General features: G+C 45.0%; 1 protein-coding gene across 1 annotated transcript in view; it reads right to left on the bottom strand.

Annotated features, from left to right (window-relative positions):
- The window catches only part of TUBGCP6 (tubulin gamma complex component 6), a 728,796-nt gene that overhangs the window by 460,678 nt on the left and 245,442 nt on the right, over positions 1-22,676 (bottom strand). Inside the window, exons 7-11 of the mRNA XM_069627853.1 lie at positions 14,227-14,302; positions 10,712-10,821; positions 10,159-10,250; positions 9,922-10,061; positions 307-456 (exon numbers count right to left, since the gene is read on the bottom strand). Of these exons, the coding sequence (XP_069483954.1) occupies positions 307-456; positions 9,922-10,061; positions 10,159-10,250; positions 10,712-10,821; positions 14,227-14,302 (568 nt within the window). The remainder of the gene's footprint in view (positions 1-306; positions 457-9,921; positions 10,062-10,158; positions 10,251-10,711; positions 10,822-14,226; positions 14,303-22,676) is intronic.

The following is a 22,676-nucleotide window of genomic DNA, read 5'->3' as shown; positions in this document are numbered from 1 at the left end:
AATCTCATAGGTGGACTCAAGCAAGAGTTCAGGGGATCTTAAGGCATGGTTCAAAGGGCTTTGATAGAAAAGCAGTGCAGACACCATTCCCCTTGCTAGTATTTTAGTTCACCATTCCTGTTCACTATTTTCCACAGTTCCCATAAGTAGGTCCTCCTATTTTGTTGCGTTTTTGCACCAGAAGTAAAGCAGCGCCAAACCCTACCAGTGATGTGCAGACCTCAACCCCCTGAGAGAGGTCACCTAAAAGCATTTTGGAATCGATAATCAACACAGTGCCCAGATAAGAAGAATGTGCAGGCTTACCTTTTCCTCTTTGCTGATGGCGCTATAGCGTGCAAGTCTCTCCACTCGCCCCTCATACAAAGCACAGTCCTTTTCCATCTCTTTTAGTTCTGCCAGAGAGAATGTCACAGAAATCCGGGGGACAGGGATTTCTGACCTACAGATATAGTGCTGCCAAACAAGAAGTAGTGATTGGTTAGGGACACTACAAAAAGACAGCAAGTAAAGATGATTCTCCCAATATTCTGCCTGTGTTTCACTAGACAATTCAGAAACTACGTACTTACTACAATGTACTTATTCAGGATACATAGTGATATTAACAAACATACATTTAAAAAAAATGCATAGATGTTACCAGAAAAAAACTGAAAACAAGTATCTACTCCTTTTCTTTCTATGTTTGTCTTCTCATTTATATCAAATACCCAATCCATGCTCTCACTGCTCCAGCTTCTTGCTTGATTAAATCTCCTCTCTTCCTTCATTTCCACATGCCCTAACTATTCCCCTTCCTTTTTCAGACCACTTTTTACTTTCCTCTTCCCTATCTCTCCCTATTCCCTCATCTTCTGCATCCACTAGGTTCTTTAGCCGCAATATTTGATCTTTTGATTCCTCTGCTTCTATCTCAATGCTCAATTCTGTTTTTCCTCCTTGTTCAGAGCCAGGTGCACCGCCCCCCACATGAGCGCAGGTACCGCCTGAGGAAGATCATCTGACAGGTGTGATGGATCTTGTGGAGTCCTCACAGAATCCCTGCCTAAAGCCTCCTCCCAGATGGCCAGGGGAAGGCAGATGCTTCCTGATCCTGACCAGAGGGTAGTATTAGCCGGGAGGATCACCTGGGAGGAGAAGAGCCCCAAGGGAACAGGAGGACTCTGTTGGGTGAGACGCAGTATTTGTCTTCCTCAAAGACAGAAATATCAGTGATACTGGAATATGCAATGGCTTGCTGTCAGAGAGAGCTTTTACTTCCCCAAACTATCTTAATGTTAGTAAAAACAATCATAAACAGCCATGCATTGGGAGTAACAAATCCCCTCTTAAAAGTCACTGACATTCATAGAGGTAAAAGCTGCTATGACCCCCAGGGTAATACTAAAGATGAAAATTTAAAAATTAACCATTTATATTCTGAAAACCCCTAATTCTCCTCTAAAGCAAAACCTTTCATTGAATCCTTGTAAGGAATAGGTAACTTACCTGTAACTCCTGTACTCCAGCATTGGTATCTTTCATAGATTCACATGCTGTGAATATGCCCCATCGTCAGGCTGGGAATCCTCAGTAACAGAGCAGTTTAAACTTAAACTGAAACATTCAGGCACTTTTGTGCTCTAGTACAGTCATTTTTGGGTCCTACTGCCCAGAGCCATAGGAAGACCTCCCTTAGCTTCTCCCCGGACGGCCATCTTCAGATTTGGCAAGCGCACGTGAGTGCCAGTAGGCGCCAAAAGAAGAGCCTGAGGGGTGTGCTAGAGGTGGGAGGGACGCATGTGCATCTATGAACGATACCAATGCTGGAGAACATGAGTTACAGGTAAACACCTAATTCATTCTCTAAAATTGGATCTATCATAGATTCAAATGCTCTGAATAGATTACAAAGCAGTATTAATAAACAATACATAAGGGCGGAGGCAAGCTCCAAGCAAAACTTAGCACTGGACACTTTTTGTAAGAACTCATGGTGGCAACAGTAACTACAGACACAAGTGATCACAGTTCAAAGGTGTTTATTAAACTGTATATGCGGGTTGGAAAAACACCTAGTCTAAACCTAAATCTAAGATGGGAGCAAGCTACAACCATCAAATAATAATAAAGCAGTCCTAGTGGCGTCTTGTCAAATAAAAGGGCCTACACTAAGAAAAACCTATTGCCAATCCTTACAACTAATACAAAAGGATGCAGGATAAGATTCACAAGAAAGAAAGAAGTGTTCACAAATGATAAGTCGGGAAGTGGTAGCCGTGGGGTCTCCCTTCCCCACGTTTTGAGCACGGGACAAGGTGGGATTCCGGAGCACAGCACATGCTCGAGCTTTCCCAGCACCAGACAACAGTTCTACTTTCAGATATCAGGAACGTCAGTGGTTAAGTCTCTTTTCAATAAAAAGTCTCTTGCCTCCGAGAACTTGATGTGTATGAAACAACAAACAGAATTTCCTTTCCAAATGTACTTTTGGTGATGAGGTTTCACACCTCGATCCTCCTCTTCCGTGTTCAGACCATTCTTGAATGTTAGCCTCCCTCTTCCTGGTTCACTATGGCTTTCCAAATCAATTTCCCTTATGGTATTCACAAATTTTAATGTCTTTCTAAACAGTTCACCGTGGACATCCCTCTGCCGGGTTCACTTTTGTCAACACACTGTTCATTTGGACTTCAGATTTTGCCCCTTTCCATCGGCATCCCTCTGTCGGGTTCACTCTTGCCAGATCACAATTCCTTTTACTTTCTCATCATGCAGGATTCACTTCGCTTGCGTTCTCAATGGTTTATTGATCAAAAACCTTCGACTGTATGGGGATTTTGCTAGACCCCTGTATGACCACTTTGACCTTTTCCTCGCGGCTCTCCTAGGGCCTTCTGGTATCAGCAGTTTCATTCAACGCAGGATCAATCAAGATCTCTCGAGTGAGCACCTAAGTGGTGCCAGATCCCTCTCTCCGCTTGTTTCCCCTTAACCGTTTACAGTTCCTCTATGTGCCACTTTGCGACTTTCATTCAACACAGTTTGGTTTGTTATTGGTTCTCCTGTCGACTGAACTGCTTGGCTTTCCTCATATCTGGAGTGAAAGACGGTACCACAGTAGCAGGCGTCTTTCTCTGTCCTGCTTATCAGCGTAGGCATGCTCTGTGTACCGTTGACATCTGCTGCAACACATTCTGGTTATTGTTTGCGGATTTACGATTCCTTCCACGGATGCCTTGCGGGTCTTGGTCAGAAAGGGCCAGGTCACTTCTCCCCTCGTCACCCTTTTGGTTCTCACCGCCTTTCTCCTCCTCTTGAACTGCCGTGTCTGGATAGCTGTGTCTTCGTGCTGTCTGCCTTGCTCGTATTGTGCTCTCGTGCTCCACCTTTTATCCCTGTGGGGAAGGAAAAGGGCCACCAGGTGTGTGTGATTCTGGTCAATTGCCTAACTTTGCCTGACCTTTGTGTTGGGACATGTCAGGTAAAAGGCTCTGGTGTTAGTCTGTTGTCTATCGTGATGTGCGAAAGTGTTTGTTTTGGAAAAGGGGGTGGGGTGTCTGAGTATCCTATGTTGTAGATTAGGGAAAGTTGTTAATAGAATGGGGTTCTGCGTCTCGCCCGTCGGTGTCCCGCTTCGACTGCCCAAGGACCTCCCATCCAGGTGATCTTTCCTCACTGGTCCACCCCCAGGAACTGGATCCAATAGTGATGGCTGCGTCCTGGCCACCTGGATAACAGATCACCAGAGGTCAGGAAGACTTCAGGTTTCTGACATTACCCTCACGCAAAAAGGTGCTTCAGAACCGAATGGCCAACCCTATATTCTTCTGCCGAATCCTTGTTGACACAGTAGAATTTGGTGAACGTGTGCATGGCAAATGTCAGGCAGTGGGATCCCGGAGAGGAAGGCAGTAGTTGCAGCCACCGCTCTGGTGGAGTGAGCCTGGGAGCGGCCTGCCAGTCTGTTGATGGCAGAAGGAAATTCATGCTGCATTCCTCCTTGATATAGAAGGCTTAAACAATGCTTTCCCAGGTCTAGTCGGGCCAAACGACACAAATAATTGGTCAGTGGGACGGAATGATTTAGTATGTGCAACATAGTACGTTAGGAGCCATACCACGTCCAAAGAATGCAATTCCTGTTCAGCCGAATATACTGGCATGCCGAAAAACGCTAGCAAGACCATTGGTTGATTTAGGTGGATGGTACCTTAGGCATAAATATGGGTTAGTGCATATTATGAACTTTTCCTTGTGGAATGTCAAATAAGGCAGTTTGCAAGAAAATGCTTGGATTTTACACACTCATCTGGCCGATGTTTTGTCCAATAAGAAAGCGGTTGTCCAAGAAAGATGTTTGATGGATGCCCTGTGCAGGGGTTCAAAGGGAGGTTTCATGAGCCTTGACAGCAGCACATTTAATTCCTACATGGGCGCTGGGTGTTGGACAGGTGGGCAAGACCTGAACAACCCACGCAAGAAATCCTTCACTAGATGGTGGGACCAAAGGGACGGAACACCTGGAGATCAATTGTACCTGGAAATCGCAGCTAAGCACACCTTGATTGATGAATGCGGCAGACCCGCTTGAGCCAGGGATAACAGAGAAGGCAAAATGTCCTGTGGCCGGATGGTATAAGGTCGCAAATGCTGATTCCTGCACCACACCTGGAAACGCCTACATTTACTCATGTAACCTGCTAAAGTGGATGGTCCTCTAGCACGAGCCAGAACCTCTTGGCAGGTGTGGAAGAGACAAGGATCCGAACTCTAAGAACACAGGAGCCAAGCTGTCATATTGAGAGAAGCTGGGTCGTGGTGTAACACAGCACTCTAGTTCCTGGCCAGGAGAGTCTGGTGTGGATTCAACTTGCGAGGAGCAGCTGGCGAGAGGGCAAGGAGGTCAGAGTGCCTCGGCCACGCAGGGCCCTTTTAAGAAGAATTTTCATTTCTGTGCCAATACCCTTTAACCTTAGAGACACCCAGCTCTTTTGCTGGACAAAGGGCTGTTTAATTTTAACTCCTGATTGAGTGGGACCTTTTTCTCACTCACTCATGTGTTTTCCTGACTATGATTTTCTATGTTCCTTACTGTTTTATGGAGTCTGGTAAACTCTATAGGCATCTGTTTTTGCATTGTGACACACAGCACCTTTTGTGCAGTGCCACTGAGAAGTCCCTTGGACTTCTCAATGTTTAACTACATTTTCTTGGGTGAACTATTGCTCCCCAAGAATATTAAAATGAACCCCGTCTTATTTACCTTTACTTTATGGGTCCAGCACACACCACCCTATGTGGAGTGCTGGGGCGATTACATATCAACGCCTTTAACCGATTGCTCATGTCATGTAACATTTTGTTACACTAACTCTTTTGAATGGCTGGTGCCAGTGGTTTCTTTTTTACTATCTAGTGACATGTATCTGCAGGCTGATACCTCTGCTTCAGTGCTGCACCCAAGGGTGACCATTTTGCACAAAATGCCCCCCTCTTCTTTTTGCGCCATTTCTTGCCAGTTAGTTTCTTTTAGGTTTGAGTTCTTTGTGTATTTTGCCTTTGGTAGGCTTCAGCCTTGAAGCCTGCACAGGCCCCAGTGTGTCTGGAAAGATAGGAAGGGAGAGAGGGTCCTGAAACTTCCCTGTCCTTTGTCTCCAGGTGTGCCTGAGTGTTAGGCAAAGTTTGTATGCAGTACCCTTTGGGACCACTAGACACAACTAGGACTACAGGTGTAAGCAAAACCAACCTTTGGTATAAGTATGTACTACACATTCTTGTGGTAGTGTTGCTGAGCAGCCAAGCCTATCTCAAGAGGGGAATGTGAGCTGTAAGGATGTTACACAGAGGTCTAGAATTCTAAGTATTCAAACAAACTCTTACACTCAAGGTTTCTTGGTAAAACACTTAATAATTTATTTCACAGTCACTTATAAAACATTAACTAGAAGGAGGTAATCTATATCACACAAACATATACTTCAATACTTCACACTGTCAGGTTTTGAGGCATTTAAACTACATTGAAGGAGGAGCAAACTGGCATCCAGAGCATTTGAAGTAGGAGCAAAAAGGCACAGATGTAAGTAAGGCGGCAGAGGACGTCCACCAACATGTTTAGAATTCAAACTAAGTGGCAACCCACTGGGAAAATGTGCTGTGAAATTGTGCCATCTTTGAACTGTGTTTTATCCATCTGATTTACTTACCTGTGTTGCACTGGTTTTGAATTAAATTATGTTCTATCTTTTAAAAAATAGTGAATGTATATATTTATTTCATAGTGTAGTTTTGTGACAATACTTACCTAGAGGTTTCATTTCTTAATGTGTATTTTAAAGACCTAATAATTAATTGTATATGTTTGTACTTTTCTGTCTAATTGGAATTATGGGTGTTGTTCTGTGTGGCCTCACTGTGGACCTAGACTGCTCTCACACCCCTCCTAAGTCTACGCCATGCCCCTCTGCTACCTTCCCTTGATTGGGTTTTCTAGCTTTAATGTCTTCCCTGTTCACCATAACAGGCAGACCTCCCGAAATCTACCCCATGGTTGATTTTGGAAATCCATTTTAACAAGGGCCAAATTTTGAGGGGGATTTGCAAAAGTCACTGTATGTGACAGGACTTCGGAAAGCTCACCTAGGGTGAATAGGCGTACGTACACCTCTTAGGTAAGCTAGAACTCCCAATGTTATGGTAGAGTGGCGAACAGCCAGGCTTTGTCTAAGGAGGGAGGAGGGCTGTAGTTAGGCACAAAGACCTCAGAGCATACCTTGGTTTAAGAAAACACTTTCACACAGCGGATTTATATAAAAAAAAACATTTATTATATATTCTAAGGCACACAGTTGCAATTATAAGTTCAGGTAAGTACTATACACCAAACATATATACAGTGTAGGAGCACTTGCAATATTAGAGTAGCTTTTAGTATAGCAAATCACACAGTAAACCAAACAGAAACATATATGCAAACTTTCCAAGCTCTGAATAACTTTTAAAATCTTTAACCCAATCTCGCCTTAATAGTCCAAACCTATCTAGTATGAGTCTCTCAAAGTTCAGATGGGCCACTGTATCACCAGTGGCACGGGGGTTGGCAAGTAAAGGGCGGAAGGAAGCAAAACACAGTGTTCAGAGTACGAGGGTCCAGGAGGGATCCCCTAGAATTGCGGATAAGGGAGTTAGGCTTAGGGAGGTATCCCTGAATGGATGTCTCAAGGACCAGTGCCCGAGGGCAGGTGGATTTCCTGCTGTGAGCACAAAGGATTGTCCCCCTAATGATACCCTGTGGAGGTATGATAGGTAGCAAGATACAAGCTATCTACAACCCCCAGAGTCACAGAATGACAGAAGCCGACCCCAGGTAGGGTATACACTAGGTGGACATTACCTTGGAGTGAGAGATTTGTTGCTGCAGGACGGTTCCAGTGGTGAAGCGTCAGCACACCCAGTCTCCTGTTCTTCGGCCCTCGTGACTGGGAAAAGGAGACTTTGGTTGATCCTGCGACAGCACTCATACAGGGGAAAGCTCAGCGATGGATCTTCAAGTTCATGGCTGGTTGGTGCTTTCTGCAGGCTCGCTGGACCAACAGTTGCTGCAGAAGTCAACTGCACTCTGTTTCTTGACTCTCGCCTCTGGTGAGGGGAATCTCTGGAGCCAATTTGAGTTGTTGCAGGAATAGGAGGATGCCCTCAAAGTTGCAAGCAAAACCCGCCCTTCCGGAGACAATGCACAGATATGCAGCACAGGACCCCACAAATTGAAGTATTGCAGGCCCGGGAGGTTGCAGCTCTTCTGGGGATGGCGCAAAGTATAGATTGTCTCAAGACTGATCAGGCACATCCGTCTATTGGAGGAAGTCGTCTTGTTCAGATCTTCCCTATCGATTGGGGTGATGTGGTGCAGACAGCAGCTGTGACTCAACAGGTTCTGGCGGTCATTGGAAGTGCTGGCACTGTCCTTCTTTGTCTTCCTCTTCAGAATCTTCTTTTTCCAGCAGTCGACTGTGGGTTTCTGCTCCAGGACCTCAGGATGTATCCAGGTGAGAGTAGCAACACTGGCTGAGTGCACCAATCATATCCCATGCACCATTCAAACTTGATGATGGCTGTCCATTGGGGATAGCCAGCCTCCCAGTTTCAGATAGTTTCAGGAAGGCACATTGTAGAGCAAGAGGCAGGGGAGTTTCGGTCAACCTCCCCCATTTCCTGTCCTGCCAGGCACTCACGGACCCTTTGTGGGCTACCCTTGAGAAGCCCGCCAAGGAAAAAGGAACCTTCCTCCACCCAGAATGGTAGAAGGGCTTTAAAAAAGTAAAACAGGCTAATGTTCCATGGAAAATGCGCTGTCCCATAGAATACAACCAAAGTGAGAACCAATAAAGCGGATCACACCAATAGTGGTCACATGTTTAATCACAAAAGATGCATTTTAGCCTTGTGCCAGTGGTCACGTGTTTAATCACAAAAAATGTATCTTAGCTTTGTGCCGACACTTGTTTTAACCTCTTGAGGTCTTCTTCAAGGCATGGCTGATTAGCAAAACGACTGAATTAGGATCAAAGAAAACCAAAGAGTCACTAGTCTCAATACTGGACAAAGTCGATACAAGCTGATGAGGCATTTTTGTCACCCAGAGCTCAAGTGTCTTCTATACTTCTTTTCAACACTACACCTCTTATATTCTCTTTCTTAATATTTTCGATGGGGTCGTATTTTAAAGGGTTGCATGCTTTCAATACCAAAATCTGGATGACAACTATAATGATGCTAGAGGTCACCAACAGTCGATCCAAAAGGCCTCGGGCTGGTGGTTGGCTAGTATGATGAAGTCCCCTCCCTTACCCTAATGGTGGAGGGTAGGATGGTAAAGGGGTATGGGTTGTGCCACCAGTTTTGTGATTCTGGGCTGTGTCCATGTACAGAACTGAGGCGGCAAGTGACTATTTATGGCTGGCTAGTAGCTTGAAACTTGATGTGTTGATTCCTAATGGAAAAGGGGGTCAGCTGCCACAAAAGGAAAGACTTTGAGCTCTGTAAAAAACGATTGTGGAAATAAATATTCAGAAAATCAGAGCTAACCCCCAATTCTACTGAGGATAGGATTTGAGTTGGCGTAAACATCTTGAAATCCGCCCGGTCGGAGGGAGCTGTTGAAGGGGAAAAGATCCACGTTCCTTCTACTACTCACATCTGCGATATTGACCATAGTCTAGGCCACAAGACGTGCAGCCCTATCCCACTTGGCAGCTAATGAAAGAAAACAGTGCCATATTATTGAGCTATGCCCTCTGCCCATCCCCAGGACTGAGCACTTGGGCAGTGAGAGACAAGCTGCGTTTCATCGCTCAGAACACGGCGCGCCTTTGGCATTCTAGGTATCTAATCATCGGCAGAGGTGACATCAGTTCAAAATAGGTAGGGGAAATAGGAGAAGAAAAGGGTACGCTTTTGACCTCATCTCTCCAATAATCAGCATACTCAGCAGGGTAGAATATTGCAACTACGGTATGACACTAAATAGTCTCTCAATTTCTCCCGAAGTACTATTTCTCTCTTATATACAGTTATCCCATCCACCTTTTTACATCCTATATGATATTTTCCAACACACATGCTTGCTCCCCCTTGCCTTTTTTACTCTTGGGCTCAGGGATGCAAGCTGCACGTGTGCAGTCTTGTTCATAAATTCTAAATTCCCAAAGTAATCAATGATGAAAGTTAAATGCAAAATAAATTAAAAGACTGCTATCTACTTGTCTGATAAAAACAAGGACGAATCAACGTATAACAAGGCTAGCGGAGGTTAAACAAAAGTTATTTTTCTTAATTTGGAGCAAAGACTTACAGCAATGGGAGAATGTTCTACATGGTTGCATGGAGCGGCTTCTCATAATAAAGCATTTTATCAAAGCCAAATGATGGTGTACTCACCCCAGGGCAACACAATTTCAACAAGTTGATAGTTTTTCCACACATGTAGATCTCGTTGGCAATATGGTTCAGGAATACTGGAACACAGTCTTCAACATCTTTTGAAATTAAAACATAGCCATGTGTCCAGTAACGTTTGTCTATGGGATAAAAGAAAAGGCATGACAAGAACGATGCTATAAGTCTGTTGGGCACAGATTCAAAGAAATGAATGAAAACATAGCAACAGGAACACACCTCTGTACCGCAGAAAATCCTCATTCACTTGGATCATGAATTCACCATAAACGTCCCTAAAAACACCACTATATACCCAATCATAGACGAACCTAAAAGAAGCAAACAATATAAAGTGACATTTACATTTATGTCATCAGATACGTATCACAGAGAAACCAATGATACTAAAACATAACACACATCTAAACTGTTTCTTTTATTCACCTATTTGTTTTTGTTGGACACATTTTGGCAAAAAACATGGACCTGGTCACAGGAGTCAGCAGTGCAGCATACAGGGAAAGGGTAAATATATGCAGTTAACAGTGTAGAAGGGGGGATAGATAGGAGAGGGCCTTCTGGAGATTGTTCAAATAAGCTTAAAGGTACAGGCATGTTGAGTATGGAGTTCTTTAAGGCGTGCATGCATGTGTTTAATGTTACTTAATGCAAATTCTAAAAAACAGTCGAATGTTTGGACAAGTCTGAATCACTTCTAAGCAATACTATTATGAAAAAACTATTATGAAACATTGTAAACACTTGTCACAAATTAAACACATCACCTCACCTGGTGTATGGTTCGCAGCAGGTTTTCAATAGCGACAAAAGCACTGGGTAATACTCATTGCTGCTACTTTCAAGTGCCTCTTTATACAGATATGATAATAACTTCACTCCCTGAAATTAAACACAATGTTTTAAAGTAAACCCATGTACATGGCTAAGGACATATAGAACATTAGGTAAAATGTACACTTCACCAAACTCTGTTTTCCAGAGTCTTACAATAAGATTAGATGAATATTTTGAAAAGAAATAGTATTCGGAGGTCAGATTCATCAATGCTATTATATGTTCATGTGGGTGACTGGAAATGAGACAATAATGTGAGTTTGGCAAAATGGTTAGACAAGATGTTCACCATAATGGGAGCTGCGTTCAAAGAACATTTCTTTTTTGAAAAGCCAAACCAATAATGACATCAAAACTCAATATATAGTATAAAACGATAATGCGTGCAGCACAAAGATACAATTCTGGAAATTTCCCAAAACACAAGCGTTCTTGTTAACTCTATGGCACTGTTTGAAAAGAAGACGTCATGTGCTGCTCTTTCGATTCCGTACAAAAAAAAGAAAGAAAAAGAAAACGATTGGGTGACTTGAACTGAATTTCGGCCATACGAAAATTCTGTACGACTGAAAATTTCGAACAAGTCCCCCATTCGGTCGCATTAGAGTGAACAAGGGCAGAAGGGGCTGCGGGGGTGTCCCTCGCACCCTTGTTCACTTTAATGTCAGCAGGGGTTGCATGGGTCTCTCTCGCACCTGTTGGAATAAAGGTTAGGGAAAAAAAAGAAGGACCCTGTGTTAGGGAGAATTCTCATTTATGTGCTAATTCCCTTCAACCTTAGAGACCCCCAAGCCCTTTTGCTGGACTTTAGGACTTTTTAATTTTTACCGTGGAGTGAGTGAGACTCTCATGTGTTTTGACCTTATTTATGTGTTTTCTCTATTTTTGGAGTCTGACAGACTCCATAGGCATCTACTGTTTGTATGGTGACACACAGCACCTTCAGTGCAGTGTCACAGAGAAATATTTAGATTTCTCATAAGGTTTAACTACCTTTTCTTGTGTGACCTACATTTCCGAAGAATAGTAAAGTGAAATTGGCTTTACTTACCTTTTCTCTTGTAGGTCCAGCACACCCCATTTTATATGGAGTGCTGGGGGGTTACCTAGTAGCACCTTATCCTACATATCGTGTAACATTTTTTATGTTACCCTCACTACTTTAAATGGCTGGTGGCAGTGGTTTAATTTTCCTACCATTGTGCTTTTCTACCACAGGCTGAATCCTCAGCTGCAGTATAGCACCCATGTATTACCATTTTGTCAAAATAGCAACGGTCTTATTTTTTCGCCATTTTCTGTTTGTGAGGTCTTTCTTGGGTTTTACTCTGTGCGTTTAGCCAGGTTTGAGCCCTTTGTTTGTTTTGCCTTTAGCAGGCTTCAGCCCTGAAGCCCTGGCTCTAGTGTGTCTGAAAGGCAGGATGTGAGGGAGGTTCCCGAAACTCCCCTGTCCTTTGTCTCGAGAGTGCATGAATGCAACCAGTCCTGAATGACTGTCTGGCTGTCCTTTCAGAACAGCCACCCTGCTGTGTGATTGACAGCCTAGACTGTGCATGAATGGGAGAAACCTGCTTAAAAGGCGAGGGTTTTGGGACTAGAGGCAGTGTCGACCACAGGGAGAAACACCTGACGAAGAAACTCTGAATGAAGCTTATTGCATCCTCCTAGACCTTTGAATTGCCCAGTGAAGCCCTGCTGCTGTGCTGATTCGACAGCGAAGCTCCGGAAGGGACGACTTCGTCCCTTGGATTAGTGGGACCAATTAACCCCAAGAGAAACTTCACTGGACCATCTTCCCTGATTGGCTGTACTTCTTTGCTGCTGCAAGAACCGAGTGCCAGGGGTCAAGAAATCCATTTTCGAGTGCAACGTCTGAAATCCGGCCAGAAGCTCCAGGTGTCTCCTAAGGACCCTACAGAAGCAGGACGACCAGAGCTCTAGTCCCCTCATCAGAGTGCAGTACCCAAGGAGTGAAGGAAGCCCAACCGGTATCCGAGATCCGCAAAAGTGCTGTTTACTGAGCACTGAAACAGCAAAGTGCCGCTGAATCGAAAAGAGCCCGTAGCTGCAGGTGACCTCCAAATTGCCACCGCAGCAGCCCTCCAGACATCCTCCCTCTTGTGCCCACGACTGAGGCTCAGGAACATAGGGTCTGCCTTGCTGCAATAGGACAGAATCCAGCTGGACCACTCTTCTTCTAAGCAGAGGTACTGTTTAGACTTGGGGTACTTACCTCAGCGTCTTTTTAGATGTGTTCTTCTCAGTTGGAAATTTCATTAGCTTACCTTAGAGTTTCAACTTTGCTTTTCACAGGCGTCACAGCTTGTGACCCTACAAGTGATTTCTACAAACTCTCTAACTTTGTGCAAGACTTTTTCTTTAATCGAAGAAGTGCCTCAGCTCCATAGACTGTGCTCCAATTCACTTTGACTATCCTGGCTCCCTGCAGACTCTTCTAGTCCATTGACTTTGCTATTTCTGTTCCTGACAGGTGGTAACTTGTTTTAGACTGTTATTGCTGGGAAAGGCTTGTCTAGATCTCATTAGAAGATTCAAGTGTACTCACCTATACTGAGAACCTGTTTAACCTTTTTCCTTCCCTAAACCTTTCCTTTCTGCAACCTCAGAATCTGCAAAGTGTATTCAGTGTGATATATAAATGCCATTACTGTCCTTGTGAATGAAGTCACCTCAGGGTGTAGTAAGTGTGTAACAAGCATATCTAAAGAGTATCCACTAAACTTGTGCTAATCCTGAAAAGTATTTTAAAGTATATTTACCTTGTTACATAAATTGCCTTTTTAACAAATGCTTACTTAAAAATTGATAACTAAATAAATAATTATTTATAACTGAAACCTTGAGTGGAAGTGTTACTTGGCTACCCGTATTTACATATTTCATTGCTACAGCTCACACAAGGAGGTGTACCGCCAACAGGTAAGTTAGGAGGTGGGAGGTAAGGGGGTTGTCTGAAATGTCTAGGGGAGAGAAAACCGATAGTTATTTTCAGTAAAATAACTAATTTTTTCTACGTCAGAAATTTTGGATTTGATGAATTCACAGTAATACCTGCTCTTTTATACTGCCTGCCTAAAAGTATCACATTAGACATTGCTTAAAAGGCAAAGGGACATTGTCTTCATGAGCACCAAAATGATTTTCCTATAACACGGCAGGTCCATCAAAACTCGACAATTCTACAAGATTAAAACAATTGATACATGCATTAGGCATGCACATGTGGGGCTTATAAAAGACAGATTGGCGATCTGATTTACTAGCTGTTAAAACTATTCCAAGACATTTAACATTAAGCACTACAATTAACCAGGTATGACACAGAGTATACCGTTTCTATATCCCGCCTTTATTAACACCTAATTGAAGTAGAAAACACTTTTAGAGTTCCATCATGTAAGACAAGAAATCAAAATTATCACAACTCACAGTGGGAAAGGTGGTATTGCTGGCACGGATTGTCGTCAACACAGATGTTCCCACACCACACAACTCCGCCAGATACCTAGCAGGAGTAGCACAAAAAAAAACATACTTAAATATTGTTTGATGTTAAATGAATGAAGCAACATTCATATATTTTCATTTACTTCGCAAATTAACAAAACCTGTTTTTTCATTTAATTTGTTAGGAACCATGAGAGCTGCTACCATTTATAAGTCATATTTTACCTTCCTAAAAGCATTTTGAAATGACCAGCTTATCAGCAAACAAAACGTTTTTGTTATGCAGGAAAGACAAATCTACATTAGAATTGAATCTGCAATGTAAAGGGAGATGATAATTACTAGTAATCCTTAAGGTACTTTGGACTATCAATATGTAAATTGAATAAGCCTTTACTGGAGCATCAAAGATAGTACAATAGTTAGAAAAACACCCAACCAATTGCTAAAGTGAATTGTAATGCTAAAAACCATGCATTGTAATCTTAATTAAGCGCCTATTGTTGGGGTGGGGCCGATTGCTGAACATTATTAACTGGATATTGCACATACATATCTGCAATATGAGCCAGGGCAAGAGACCTCAACACTAGCTCTACACACCTGTAAAGAAAAATAGGGGAAATGACTATGCCTGTCCTGCGCAGTTAAGGAAGCCAGTTGACTGCAAGGTGGCAGGACATTTGCACAGATAAAACTTGACTTCAGGGATGAACCTGACATTGATAATGGGTGGTGGTAACACGAACAAGAGCAACAGAATCACTACAGGGAGTACACTGGAAGTACACAGAAAGCAAGGTAACTTGTCCATGCTGAAGTTCTCTAGCAAAGGTATATTTTGCAAGATAATCTGCTTGTTCAATTATCTAGAAATGTCTGTTGAGGAACCCTTGTTATGAAGAGTCTTACAATAAGACTATTTCCAACCATCAGTAAGGATGGCTTTCCCCATGCTCCTCCATCACCCAGGATCACCAACTTCACCCACCACACATATGTTCTAAGCGTACATGTACAGAAAGGAGAAGGTATGTCTTGGTGTGCTTTGTTTTAAAGTAAAAGGATATTCAGGGAAAAAAAAAAGTAATTTCCATTCCCAATGAGGGTACATTTAAAGCAAGTAAAAAAAGAAACATTACTCACCTACTGTACTCATAGTGTAATGTCCCCTTTCCTCCATACTTATGGGAGTACCAGTGGCCCGGGGACAGGACCGGAGCCATAGCAAGCCCAAGCATGCTTCCCCTTAAAGAATTTAGAGAGGGCACGGCGGTGGGCCACGCGCTCACAGCGGACCACCGCCCTGAAATCCACCTCTCACGGTCCTTACCCTCATTCCATGATCCGCCGGGACAACCGGTCTAACTAGTTTTGGGGGGTGGAGGGCGGGCATATGGAGGATAGGGTACCATTGGAAAGGCAGTACAGTAGTCACTAGGGTGGTTAACTTTTCCTTACTCCTATGTCAGGTCCCCTTTCCTCCATACTTATGGTAGAATATAAAGTACTATTCTAACTCGGTGATGATGGCACTCAACTGCTACGAAAATGTTCCTGAAGACTGCCTGTCCGAATTCGGAATCAATCCTGATGCTGGAGTCCAGTGCATAATGTTTGCAAAAAGCTGATTGGCAGGCTCATGGGGCTGCCTTACATACGGCCTCTCAGGGTACATGACGTTGAAAGGAAACCCCCTAACCTTTTTGCTTTAATCAAATGGACATGCAGGCATTGAAGAGGTGTCTGGCAGAGTCGGACTGGGTCTCGGAACCAATGAAAAAGTGGCCTACAGTTGCAAATGGAAATTCATTCCTTTTGTGACACACTGTTGAGTGGTATCAATGGGGGAGGTTTATCATAAAATGAGCTGCAAATTGTGCATTTTCAAGAATATTTATCCAGTAACACTGGTAAAAACGCCTAGCCTCAATGGTTACGAAATTTATCAAAATGGCACAAATGGGCCAAACGAGTGACCACTTGAACCAAAAAAAAACAGGTCCAAACTAGCACTTTGCATTTCTGGTTCGGGCATTGCCCTATTGCCCTACAGGCCAGTCCAATCCTGGTGTCTTGTGCTGTACTTCACATGCATGAGAAGTGCAAAAAACGATTCCTCTTGTAATCGTAGCATTCGCTGTCTGTTTGCCTGGGCATACCCCACCACCGGTGACGATTATTTTGTCCAATGACCTAAGAGGCCTAGTCCTCTCAAGAGAGAACCTCAAGTCACTTGAAACATATAAGGAATGTAAAATCCGATCGGCTTCCAATTGCTGGTCTGGAAAAAATGTGGGTAACAATCTCCTGGATTATGTGGAAGTTCGAGACTACTTTAGGCAAAAAAGTATGGTGTGTTCTTAAGACTGCCTTGTCTAGATGAAATGAGAGGTAAGATTCTGCAATCGAAAGTTAACTGGTAAGGCAGGCTGACGCAACTGCAACCAAAAAAGGTTTAGATCCCAGCTCGCAATAGGGCATCACGTATGGGGGAACGGTTGGGCCAGGCCCCCAATGTGACGCTTAATCATCGGTTAAGTGAACAATACTAGTCTGTCTTTGTTAGAGAGCTACACCCCAGTGGCCACCCGGTATGATCTGTAGGAAGAGACTTGGGTCTTTGTCTGAAGCAGGTTTGTCAAGAAAGAGAGTATGTCGTCAATGTCATCTCTACATTCTAAGCGAGTGGGCGGATTTCACGATGCGCCCTCACTCTGAGGTTATCGTCTGATAAGTAGGAGTGGGTGAAATGTCCACCCGCGAAGCGAAAAGTGCTGCATTCGCACTGGAATCCGCATCTGCCTGTTCGGCGAAATCAGAATTACGGTCCCACTGCCACTGAAATTTCACCCAGTTTTGTGCAGTTTCCTGCAGAGGGTAGTGTTTAGTTTCCATGTTGGTTTCGTGTAGCTAGACGAGAAACTTTGCATGGGTCTTTTTTTCAATCCATGCTAGTTTTGAGCAGTAACACGGGAAATGTTGTGCATTTTGTTCTGAACCGCATTCGTTTCACGCAGTCCCACAAGAAACTTTGCATGGTTTTTTGATTTGTGCTAGGTTGGTGCAGCGACACGTGAAACGTCAAATGGGTCTTTTTAGATCCGTGCTAGCTTCGTGCAGCAACATGAAAATCTGTGTGCAGTGCTTTTCAGAACCGTGTTAGATTTGCGCAGCGACACGAAAACGTTTGCACGGTTTTCCCCTATCCGTGCTAGTTTTGCGCAGCAACACGAGCATCTTTGCACGGTTTTCCTCATCCAGGCTAGTTTTGCACAGCGAAATGAGAAACTGCCAGGCCTTTTTCCAATCACTACATTCACGAAGCAGCACAAGATACTTTGCCCCGCTCTTTTCGATTCGTGCTAGGTTCGTGCAATGGCACAAGAAACTTAATGTGGCTCTTTTCAATTTGTGCGGTATTTGCGCAGATGCACGAGAAACCAGGCTCGCTCTTTTCATTATGCGGGAGTGGTGGAACAGCGCCAAGCAGAGAGAAATCTATCAGATTTCGCTTCCACAGCTGGCGGAACGTGATCTAACAATTTCTCCCAGCCCTGCTAATAACCCAAGAGACTGTAGGGCAATGCTTTGCGTGCCAGAGCGCTAAGGATAGAGATTGTGGGCCCAGATATATAATCTTCCCCCCTCCTGGTGAAGCAGATCCAGAAAGAGGGGGGAGAAAGAGAGGTGTTCCACTTGCTATAAGAAGAAGGTAAGAGAACAAATGTCTGTGTGGCCAATGGGGAATAATTTGAAGGAGCGCACTCCAAATGGAGTCTCTTAACTTCTGAAAGACCTTTGGAATCAGAGCAAGAGGAGGGAACGTATATGCGAACAGATTGATAGAGCACCCGAAAAGACTATCTCCCTCTCCCTTTCCATGAGTCATAATGGCAGCACTTGGGAATTCCCTTCATTGCGAATAGAACCACCGGGGGAGACCCTTAAATGCGAATATCTCCGTGAGGACCAGTTCGCTCAGCTTCCACTCGTGGTTGACAAAAATGTCCCACTCAGCACCTCTGCTTGGACATAGTCTGCTCCCGCAAGATGGGGCTGCCTGCATCGTTAAGTGGATGGGGCTGCCTGCATCGTTAAGTGTTTTTTCAGTGCCCACTACCATAAGCATACCGCTAAAGCACACATTTCACCCATCAGTCTGTCCCCCTGCTTGCTGGTGTAGAGCATTGTTACTATGTTTTCTGTTAGTATCAGTACAGAGAGGTTCGCTATCACTGGCAGGAATGCCTGCAAGGCTAGGAAGAATGCCTTCAACTCCAAGAAATGTATGTGCTCCTAGGAGTCCTTCTCGGACCACATGTCGTGAACTTGGAAATCCCCCTGCATTGCGTTCCACCCTGACAGGGAAGAGTCCATTTTGATGTGGGGTATTATGAGAGTGGCTATTTACATGGAGGTTCCTTGGGTTTGCTTACCACAAAAGATCTTGTAGTTGCCTTGATAGAATGGTGACGACCTTGGTTTGGGGATCCGAGACCGGAGTACAACTTTGTTGGCAGTGTAGCTGGGTGTGGTCGTTGGTACTGCTACAACACAGGCCGCTATCAGTTCCAGCAGATGTAAGAACGAGCATAAGGTCATAAGGGAGTGGGACGCAAACAATGTAACCGTCTCCAGGTCATTTATGCTCGTTTCTGTGGGAAAGATATTGCCGTTGGATGAATCCCAAAGCAAGCCTGTAAATTCCAGCTTCTGCGTCGGGAAGAAAGTAGCTTTCCTTACATTAACTGATAGACGATATGCATACATCAGGTCTCTGAGGTACATCAGGTGGATTGATGCATGGACGGGGGACTTAGCTCCGATTAACCAGTCGACCAAGTAACGGTACAGGTGGAGGACTTTTTAAGCGCAGAAATGCCACCACCACTGCCATCAGCTTGGTTAAAAAAACTTGGGGCCGAGCTTAGGCCGAAAGGTAAGACTGTGTACTGATAATGATTGTGGCTATAGAGAATCACAGGTAATGTTGGTGAGGAGGCCAACTGAAGATATCAATCAAAATAAGCTTTATTGGGCTGTTAAAACCACCCAAGCACACATTGTAATGTATACATTGTTCATCATTGTTTAAAAATGTAGACAAATAATAGATAAAACATTAAAAGGGATAAAACAAGATCAGTTTGCCCAATATTACGAGTGCCTGTACACCTCAGAAGGGAATATAGATGAGAAGGAGATGAAGGAATACATAGAGAGGGCGGGACAAACTCACTTAAAGGGTTCAGAACAAGCTCTCTTGGAGTCTGTCATAACCCCAGAGGAAGTAGAGGCGGCAATTAAGAGACTTCCCCCTGGTGTGGCTCCTGGGGAAGACGGCTACGGGATGGACTTCTATAAACAGTTTGCCGGAACCCTCACCCCACGCCTACCTAGGCTATTGAATTATATTCAAGAAACAGGCAGGGCGCTAGCCTCATTCTCCTCGGCACATTTAGTGGTGATACCCAAGGCAGGAAAAGATCCCACACAATGCAAATCCTATAGGCCGATTTGGCTGCTAAATACTGATGCCAAGATATACACAAGGGTCCTAGCCACACGATTGGAAGGGATAATGCCCCGCCTGGTCCACCCAGATCAGGTGGGCTTCATTAAAGGGAGACAAGGGGCAGACGCTATGCGAAAGACTCTAGACATAATGCAGCACTGCAGGGGACTAGACGGGGAGGCTGTGCTTCTTAGTGTGGACTTGGAGAAGGCATGTGACAGGTCGAGTGGGGCTTTCTCTGGGCCACGCTTAGAAACATAGGATTCAGAGACCGATTTGTGAGGGGGATCCAGGCACTCTTCAGAGCCCCAAACGGAAAAGTGGCAGTAAATGATAAGCTCTCAAAAAAAAATCAGCCTGACCAGAGGGTCCATACAAGGGTGCCCCCTGTCACCGCTCCTCTACGCCCTACGGATTGAACCCCTGGCCAATGTAATCTGGAAAAAGAAAGTCACTAGGGGAATTATAATTGGCGACACGGAATACAAGCTGGCTATGTTTGCCGATGATATACTCCTTTCTCCAGCATTGGATCTTTCATGGATTCACATGCTTAGAATATTCCCCGTCGTCAGACTGGGAACCCTCGGTACACATATATAGTCATTTCCTATAGGAAAAAACTTCCGACACTTGTGTGTCCTATCCACATCTACGTCGTCTCCGGGGCCTTCCACGCAAGCCCCGTTGGACGTAATGGTATAAAAGGCCCCGCCCCCGCGGGTCCCGTCAGATTTCAACCGTCTCCAAAGATAGTGGGATCTCCTCGCGTAGTCTCTACTGCTAGATTTTTCGAATTGTCGAACTCCTGTGAGTTTGTTAATTTTTTCGGAATGTCGGGAAAACCTCTATTTCGCCCGTGTGCCACGGGCGGATTGAAGAAGGTTTACGAGGGGGACGGCCATTTAGACTGTATTTATTGCCTCCACCCTCACCGCTCGGCAGACCAGTGTGAAATATGTAAAGGTTTTTCCCAGAAAACCCTGAAGGATCGAAATCGACGGCTGGTATCCTGGTTAAATGACGGTGCGGGAGCGTACCCTCAGTCAGAAGTGGGCTCTGTGCGCAGCGTGGCCTCTGCAAAAACATCAGGAGCCCCTCGACGCCCAACTTCGTCGGAACCTCCGGCTAAGAAGTCACGACCTGTGGAAAAGGACGTTCCACAAAGTCACTCTTCTAAGGACTCTTCTAAAGACTCTGCAAGAAAGACATCGTCGTCAACTTCGTCGAAAAAAGGAAAGGAAAGGCCTAATTCCTCCTCGGGCGATCAACACAGATCAGCCACGAGTGGAGATTCGGATAAACGCAGGGAGAGCACTGTGAAGGCGGGACCGCCTAAGCCACCTGCAGGCCCAACGTCGACGACGACGAACCAGTCGGTGTCCTCACTGCCTCTGACGCAGTCGATTTCACCGGTCATCAACCCAGCGGCGACCTCGGCGACGATGTCCTCGTCGACGGAAGTTCTGGCCTGGAGACCAGAAGTATTCGATATGGGGTTGCCTGATACATTGCTACAGGAACAGGCAGCGTCAATTGCCTCGAAAGAAGACGACGGCTTCAGAATTGTGAGCCCGGAGGACCTCGGTCTACGAGCCAGGTTTCCATCAGGAGCAACCTGCTCTCAGGTGTTTACTCAACCTCCAAGCTCTCAGGCGACCCTGTCCATGGAGGTACTGTCCTCCTTACACTCGCTGCTGAAATCGCTGGACGAAAGGCTTCCACCTGTACCGTCGACACCCCCCGTCGACGAGCCCGGCCCTTCACACCGCCCGACCAGATCGATCGGGGTTCCAACTGTTCCAGCAGTCCAGGAGGAAGGTGAGCTTTCGGACTCCCTATCTGACCATGGGTCAGCGTCAGATATATCCCTCTCACCATCTAGGGATCCATCCGGGGTGTCGGATGTGGAAATGGAAACACCAAAGAGTCCCACTCACCCGTCACCACCGGACGATATAGGTGCTTTTCATTCCATGATGGAAAAAGCGTGCAAGGAGTTTGGCCTGGTCCAACAGGAGGAGAAAAAGGACTGTTTTCTTTTTGACCATATGGGCAAGAGTAGACGCTCAATATTCTCAATACCCATTTTAGACCATGTCTGGAAAGAAGGTGTTCAAACCATGCGTCACCCATTTTCTGAGCCTGCGGTCAAAGGCCGCATTGAAAAGAAATGTAAAGTACCAGACTCTACACCGAAGTGTCTTTCGGCTCAGCCTACACCGGACTCGGTGGTGTCGTCGGCGGCGACGAGAAAAGCAAAGGCCCAACATAAATGCTCTACCCCTCCAGATAATGAGGCGAGGCGCCAAGACGTGTTTGGTAAGAAGGTTCTTTCTGTGGGGGCCTCAACGGTGAAAGCAGCTAACTCCCTGGTGATTGTGGCCAGATATGACAGGGAGATGTGGCACAGACTGGCACCTATTCTGGACCACCTCCCGGAAGAACATAGAAGAACGGCTATGTCCCTGGTTCGAGAAGGCGAAGAAGCATCTAATCATGCTATTAACATAGCGGTGGACCTGGCAGATTCGGGTAAAACAAAATAAATAACGGAGTTGTTCTAAGACGCCAGGCTTGGCTTAAGTGCACCAACTTCAGACCCGAAGTACAGTATAAAGTTTTGGACATGCCCTTCGAAGGTGATCTTCTTTTCAGAGAAAAGGTGGACGAGGCCTTGAAGGGCATGAAGGAGGACTCAGATACAGCACACTCGTTGGGTTCTCTCCAGAGTGGTAAGCCCTTTCGTTCCTTTCGTCCCTTTAGAGGAGCATCTGGAAACTCAAGATTTTCAGCAACCAGGGATAGATCTTTTGGTAGATCAGTGTATCCTTCCCAAGGATATAGACGAGCCTCTCAGACCACAAGCCGGCGCAGAAACTTCCAGTCTTCCAAGAGACAACCAACTTATTCG

The sequence above is a fragment of the Ambystoma mexicanum genome, chromosome 12, assembly GCF_040938575.1.
Source record: "Ambystoma mexicanum isolate Mex_15411 chromosome 12, UKY_AmexF1_1, whole genome shotgun sequence".
NCBI lineage: Eukaryota > Metazoa > Chordata > Amphibia > Caudata > Ambystomatidae > Ambystoma > Ambystoma mexicanum.
This window is presented reverse-complemented; position numbering and strand designations above follow the sequence as displayed.